The sequence below is a fragment of the Pelodiscus sinensis genome, chromosome 5, assembly GCF_052426305.1.
Source record: "Pelodiscus sinensis isolate ZL-2025 chromosome 5, ASM5242630v1, whole genome shotgun sequence".
NCBI lineage: Eukaryota > Metazoa > Chordata > Testudines > Trionychidae > Pelodiscus > Pelodiscus sinensis.
The window spans coordinates 133,082,202-133,090,141 of record NC_143056.1 but is presented as its reverse complement, the minus strand read 5'-3'; the positions used below and the strand labels follow the sequence as shown (position 1 = coordinate 133,090,141).

The window sequence follows — 7,940 nt, the reverse complement described above, 5'->3', positions numbered from 1 at the left end:
ATTTATTGGTGCAGAGTGAAAACAGATGAATTCAATTCCCAGCCCATTCCATTGTTATTTTGCAGAGCCCAGGTATAGAATCATAGAATACTAGGACTGGAAGGGACCTTGAGAGGTCAACGAGTCCAGTCCCCTGCCCTCATGGCAGGACCAAATACTATCTAGACCATCTCTGATAGACATTTATCTAACCTACTCTTACATATATTGGTTATTTTAATATTGTTATTGTTATTAAATGGTTCATATTCCAACGAGGTCTGCATGCCCCTGCTGAGGTCGGCATCAGTAGGCTATTTCCTCTGCAAAGTTCAAGGAGACACCCTTTCCGCATGTGTGAGTATTAAAATATATAGGGAACACATGACCTATGTGGAAAAGCTGAGGGATTTGGGCTTGATCAGTCTGTAGAAGAGCAGAGGGAGGGGAGATTTGAGAGAAGCCTTCAACTTCCTGAAGGAGGGTTCCAAAGAGGATGGAAAGAAGCTGTTCTCAGTGGTGACACATGACAGAATGAGGAGCAATTACAGTGGGAGAGGTCTAGGTGGGATATTAGGAAAAAGGCTTTCCCTAGGAGGGTGGGGAAGCACTGGGATGGGTTCCCTGGGGAAGGGGTTGAATTTCCATCCCTAGAAGTTGTTACGTCCCGGCTTCACAAAGCCCTGGCTGGGATGATTTAGTTGGAGTTGGTCCTGTTTTGGGGAGGGGGTTGGATTCGATGACCTCCTGAGGTCTCTTTCAACCCTATGATTCTACAATTCTGTGCGTGTTGACAGCATCCAGCTCTTTGTACAAGGTAAAAAGAGGGGCATCCAATCTTTCTCCTTTATATCAAGGTTGTTTTCGTTATGCAAGCGAAAGGCTAAAGTGTGTGATATGGCTCAACCAAAGGGAGTTCTGCACGACCTCCTGCTACTCTGCAGCCCTTCCTGCACTTTATTGGGTCGTGGTAGGGATTGTCATCTGGTTTCCATCCATGCATGAGTGTTAGAGAGTTGATTTCACTCTTAGGGTATGTCTAGACTACATGGCTCTGCCGACAGAGCCATGTAAACTAGTTTACCCAACATAATCAAAAAAGCGGGGATTTAAATAATCCCCACTTCATTAAAATAAAAATGGCCACTGAGCTGTGACAAAAATCAGCTGATCCGGCACAGTGCTGGAGTCTAGACGCGGATCGGTCGATAAGAGAAGCCTTTGTTGACTGCTCCGTTATGCCTCATGAAATGAGGTTTTCAGGAGCGGTCGACAAAGGCTTCCTTTGTTGATCAATCTGCATCTAGACTCCCGCGCTGTGCCAGATCAGCTGATTGTCGGCACAGCATGGCAGCCATTTTTATTTTAATGAAGTGGGGATTATTTCAATCCCCGCTTCATTGACTATGTCGGGTAAACTAGTTTACATGGCTCTGTCAGCAGAGCCATGTAGTCTAGACCTACTCTCTATGCCCTTTATTTTAAGCTAAGGGTCAAAAAGACAAGTATTAGTAAGGGTGATGTTTCTAAGAGAGAGCATGGAGTGTGTACCTCAACTGTGACATTCTGCACTAAACTGAATAATAAATAGTACAGAAAGGTTTGGTTTCCTCTTTGGTATGGATGAAAGAGAAAGTTAAATCACTCAATATTTATACCATATCAGCAGATAAGCTGTGAGTTGTTCCTCTTCCTTCTCTGGTCTTGTAATTTAGACTCTGAAGAACAGGGATAGAGGGAATGGTACGGCTGGGGGGATGGTGAGGGAAAAATAGAAGGCTGTGGGTTGATTTTTGAGGTAATGGGTTGGTTACAAAAATTAAGACAGAAATGCAGCTCAAGCTGATGTGAATTTGAAAATCCTCAAAATGCTTGGAAAATTGAAAATATTGGGGTGGAAGAAAACATCTAACACCCCCCAGAAATGGAATATTTCCTTTCCTTCCCAGGGACATCCCATTGTGAAAGCAAAGACAATGGAGGCCTAGGCTGACCAATGAGTGGGAGTGGAAGAGGCGGGGATGGTGGTGTTTCCTTTGTATCTTGTCCCCCAATGGTTAGAGCTCTCCCTTGGGATGTGGGACACACAGACCAATCCCCCTCTCTCTGATGGGGAGAAACAATTTGACAGTGGCTCTTCCACACTGCCGGACAATGCCCTGGTGACTGGGCTATGTCCCGTCCTAGGCTTTTTTCAGGGTTGGTCTACGTTAAAGCTGTAAAGTCAATCTAAGACATGCTAGTTCAATTGATGTAACTTTAACAGTGTCCACACCATGATAGAGTGATGGGACAAGAGCCTTTGACTTTCAAGGCCCATTCTCTAGCTTGGAACTAAAAAGCAAACAGAGTGAACCCTCACCACCCCCAGACTTGGTGATTTCAACTTCTAAAACCAACATAGAGAAGTAATAACACACTCCAGTATTTGCTGGTTCTCACACTAAAGTCAGATCGTTACTTCACTCCTGGGCTCCCATGGAATTCCATTCTCTAACACCACAATTTATTAAAAATTCGTTATTTATGCAACAATTTTATTTTTACTGTGTAGATTCAATAATGAAAAATTAAAGATATGGGAATTGTTAGACATAAGAATATCTGCCAGTCTCTCCCATTGGTAGTTTCCTCTTCCCTAACTGTCCAGAGGCAGCATTTTCAAAAGCATTCACAAATCCAGGACTTGAGTACGGACAAGTATGAAAATGGGGATTGGAAATTCTTTCTGCCAACCTTTGCCCACCTATGGGTGAGAGTGACTAGGCTTGGCTGCCTTATTACAGGCTTCATAAATGTCTCTAGGTCCTTATATGGCCCTTGTCAATGTAGTAACTTTGAGCACTCTGCAGTTTTGATTGCATTTATCGTCACAACCTTCATGTTAGGTAGGAAAATATTTTCCTCCATTTCACAGATGAGCTGAAACACAGAGAAAGGAAATGTCTCTGTTATACAAGAAATCTACAGGTGCACCAGTAACTAAAATCAAAATTACAGAGTGGTAGATTAAGGCTTAACGTAGTAAACCAACATTCCTTCTCATGGAGATAGAGGAACAATGGTATAAAACCGATATGCAAGAGTGGCACCGCAGCTCCTCATTCCGTACAGGAGTGCTGCATTCTTCACATTCACCCTACATGTCCCACCAAGGAGCCGACGGTGTCTCAGAGTTTCCAATACTGACAAGGAAAAACAAGGCAACAACATTAATTGCATGGGCTCTGCACAGATCTTCTGCAGGGAGCAAAGGTTCTCCAGGGAGCAAACCTGTAAGACTCCAAGCCAAGGTTAACCCCTGCTATCCCAGGAAGCTGTTCCAAAGGCATTCACGGTGACATGGGCATGGTTAGCATACAGGTCAATGTCCTACGACAAAGGGACACATTTCAGGCATCAGAAATGGTAATACACCTAAAGCTGGAGGGGAACATTTAACCTGCCTGGCCATTCCATGCCAGATTTAAGAGTAACCCTTCTTCTACAAAGGGGTTTCACCACTGAATGACAGAGAGAGAGAGAGAGTGCTGAATTGGAGCTCATTTATATGTTTGACACTGTCTCCCTGGGCTTGAATGACGGCATTAACTGGTTAACGCCCTACGAAGGCAATTGCCTATGCCTGTGACATTCACATTTCACATCATTAGCTCTGAATGGGACACGGCTAGCCATTTAATTAGCCTCATTAACACAGGTCCTACAACTGACAGGCACCTCTGAAGTTCTGTAGATCACTTGGTTTGTGTTATTGCCATTCCATTTCATCTGAGGAAATGGGTTTTGCCCACCAATGTTCATGATTCTCTTTATGTTGCTAAGTCTCTAAGGTGCCACAGGGACCACTCGCTGTTTTTAAAGTTACAGATTAGCATGGGGACCTCCTCTGAGGTAAATGTTCGACCAGGTAGTGCTTCTATTCTTCTCCACTCATAAGTGAAGGGAAGAAAACCAGTGTGGTACCATCAAATCAGGGGCAAAGCGGTCAGTTGAAGAGCATTTCAGTCTTTAATTGAAATGACTTGAAGCCTTCTCCTCGGAAGAGAAATTATAACTGTTCTGAATATATGTACCAATTGAAAAACCAAAATAAAAGAGGAAGAAGAGTGACAGCAAAGGGAGAGAACAATAGCCTTATGAGAGAAGGGAAAAATTCCCTCCATCCATTGAGGGAACATCTATACAAAAGCCTTTACAATGACTTAGCTATGGAGCTGAACCAGCACCTAGTGTAGATACATTCCACATTGTTGCAAGGGGTTTTTCCAACCATATGGTTAACCCACCTCTCCAAGAGCTAGGTCAATGAAAGAATGACACCGAGGTTTAGTGCCACGCAGCTGCCTTGCCCAGGTTGTGAAAAGTTTCTCAGTCTTGTGTAACAGAGCTCGGTTGATGTAATTTTTGAGCATAAACCAGGCCTCAGACAAGCTACCAATGGAAAAGACCTGTCGGGAAATCTAGTCCTGTGTCCCCACCACGGCAGTAGAATCCCCTTCAATTCATTTTCTTCAGGGCTGTTGGAAATATTCCAGCTGTCTCCGCTTCCCAGTAGAGGTTCCTCTACACTCCAGCTGAGCTCAGATGCAGGTTGTGTATGGGGAGTGGATGCACTGTGTACGCCTGTGTTGGGAGTGGGGGGTGACAGTGGAACAGAATGTTGAGACTAGATATGTGTGTGTCCTTGCCCTGACTGGCCCTCAGCCTGGTGTCTTTTGCCTCTCTGTGCCCCCTTCCTCCGGTGCCAGCTTCCTCTCTGTGCCCCTTCCTCTGGTGCCAGGTGTTGCCAACACAGAAATTCAAGCACCTCATGCAGGGGTGCGATATGGACCCAGTTAAGAGGACTGAGGAAAGAAATGTCCCGTTGACACACCTGGGGTTTGAGACAGAGGAACCAGGCCCCTTAATCAGAAGGCTCCTTGTACGTGAGAAGACAACCTGGTGACTAATGTTGATAAATAGAGTGTGTGGTTACAGGTCATCTCCTGCCTTGGGCGGTGTACATCAGGGCTGTGTCTAGCCTGGCCAGTTTTTCCGGAAAATCAGCCGCTTTTCCGGTAATACTTGACAGCTGTCTACACTGGCCGCTTGAATTTCCGCAAAAGTACTGACTTCCTACTGTAAGAAAACAGTGTTTCTTGCGGAAGTACTATTCTGCCCCTGTTCAGGCAAAAGTCCCTTTTGCACAAAAGGGCCAGTGTAGACAGCTCAGATTTGTTTTCTGCAAAAAAGCCCCTATCGCGAAAATGGCGATTGGGGCTTTTTTTCGGAAAAGAGCGTCTAGATTGGCACGGATGCTTTTCCGCAAAAAGTGCTTTTGCGGAAAATCGTCCGTGTCAATCTAGATGCTCTGTTCCGAAAATGCTTTTAACGGAAATCTTTTCCGTTAAAAGCATTTCCGGAAAATCATGCCAGTCTAGACGTAGCCCAGAAGTTCTCAACCTTTTTTTTCCCCTGAGCACTCAACGTATCCACTGTCCACCTGTACCATATGTTCAAGGAGATTGTGATCATAACCTCTCTCCGAGGTGAGCCATGGCTGGTCAAGTGATGACTTTTGCCTTCCTGACAGTGGTAGCAGAAAACCTCCGTCAGCACAGTGAAGTCTTGTCTGCTGTTACTCAGTGCTACAGAGCATAGACTCATAGACTCATAGACTTTAAGGTCAGAAGGGACCATTATGATCATCTAGTCTGACCCCCTGCACAGTGCAGGCCACAGAATCTCACCCTCACCCCTCCTAGAATAATCCTCTCACCTATATCTCAGATATTGAAACCTTCAAATACTTTGGAGACCCCAAGATGCAAAGAATCCTCCAGCTGTGATCTGTACCCCACGCTACAGAGGAAGGCGAAAAACCTCCACGGCCTCTGCCAATCTACCCTGGAGGAAAATTCCTTCCCGACCCCAAATATGGCGATCAGCTAAACCCTGAGCATGTGGGCAAGACTCATCAGCCAGACACCCAGAAAGTTCTATATAGTAACTCCTATCATCCCTCCATCCATCCATCATGTTGGTGTCCCCTTGCCCGATGTGCTACAAACCTATGAAACCTTGATTCAGTGCGGCTGAAGCAATAAAGGCTGTAGACATTGGATTGGGGAGGGGTCTTGAGTGTGGGTCTCACATGATGTTTCAGGACATTTCAGCAGGAGGAGAGACCATCCTGTATCATAGAGGATTTAATTCAGCCTGGGAGCCATGGCAGAGAAAGGTGGGATGCGGGATCTTAGGGACCCCTGTGACATTTCAAGATTTGGTTTCCACGAACCACAAAAGAAATCCACCCTTTGTGGATCAGCTCTGCACAGTCCCAACTTGAACTGAACACGGTGGGATGAACTATAACCTAACTTCAGTCACTGTCACTGGGTTACAATTGCATCATTTCATAACAGAGGAGGAAAGAGTGGACCAATTCATCCCTCGTGTACAAGTTGCATCAAGGGCAGCTTTGCTTCACTGAGTGCGCTAATTAGCTGTTGTGTCTTTCTGAGCTCAGCTATTCCCAGTTGTGTAAGGGAGCATGTCTCGTAGATCTCAGTATAAAACATGTCGAACGCCTTAAACGGGCAGTTGCTGACAAAGGGGAAAAGCCACCACAATCTCTCCGTAGCAGGTAGGTGCTGTTGTCCTACATCACAGTCACTCTCATGGAGACACCATGGTGATTAGCAAGTTTTGAATTCAAGATCTCCGGCACGAAAAGCCTCTGTCTGAGCTCCTACTCCCTGAAAATCCCTGCTCGGATTAGGGAATGGGAGTGTTTGTCTTTCTGACATGTTTAATCACCACGTCCTGGTTTGTGTACAGTGTGTACATTGTATGGAACACCTGGATTGACCAGCTGTGAACATGTGACTCTGTAGAAAAAGCCCTTCTTAGATCTTGTACAGGTGCCCATTATGAAACTGATCTCCATTTTTCTTCACTTCAGTACAGAGGAGGGATAACTCCCCAGAGTCCTCCACCTGCCCACTTCCCTGTAGCTGCTTGATCTCAGCACAGAGGAGATGAAAGAGGGAAATCACTCGGAGGTGACTGAGTTCATTCTCTCAGGACTGACAGATCGTCCAGAGCTGCAGGTCCCCCTGTTTGTGTTGTTCCTACTGATTTATGTTACCAACCTGATGGGAAATGGGGGGATGATCTTGTTAATCACAATTGACCCGCAACTTCACACCCCCATGTACTTTTTCCTGAGGAATTTGTCCTTCTGTGATCTCTGCTATTCCTCAATAATTGCCCCTAAGATGCTGCAGAATTTCTTAGCCGAAAGGAAGAGCATTTCTCACACTGCCTGTGCTGTGCAATTGTATTTCTTTGTCTGTTTCGCAGATGTTGAGTGTCTCTTGTTGGCTGTGATGGCGTACGACCGTTATGTGGCCATCTGTAACCCGCTGCTTTATAGGGTCAGCATGTCCAAGCGGCTTTGTAACCTGCTGGTGTCTGCATGCTATGCTGTGGGGTTGGTGGATGCGCTGATACAAACATGGTGTATAATTCAGCTCTCTTTCTGCCACTCCAATGTTATCAATCATTTTTTCTGTGATATTCCTCCCCTTTTGGCACTATCCTGTTCCGACACCCGCATCAGTGAGACATTGGTGTTCACCTTCATTGGCTTTATGATAGTGAGCAGCTTGGTGACCATCCTCCTCTCCTATGTCTACATCGTCTCCAGCATCCTACAGATCCGCTCTGCCAAGGGCCAGCGCAAAGCCTTCTCCACCTGCACTTGTCACTTGACTGTGGTCATCATGTTCAATGGCAGCCAACTCTTCATGTACTTACGTCCCCCTTCCAGCTATTCCATGGACACTGACAGAATAGCCTCTGTGTTTTACACAGTGGTGATCCCCATGTTGAACCCCCTCATCTACAGCCTGAGGAACAGGGAGGTGAAGGACGCCCTGAGGAAAGCCATGAAGAAACTCTTAAGCAATTCATGA

General features: G+C 45.7%; 1 protein-coding gene across 1 annotated transcript; it reads left to right on the top strand.

Annotated features, from left to right (window-relative positions):
- The first annotated feature begins 7,001 nt into the window (after positions 1-7,001).
- On the top strand, positions 7,002-7,940 carry LOC149524413 (olfactory receptor 5AR1-like). Its single transcript, XM_089778241.1, has one exon. The coding sequence runs from the start codon at positions 7,002-7,004 to the stop codon at positions 7,938-7,940; it is 939 nt and encodes a 312-aa protein (XP_089634367.1).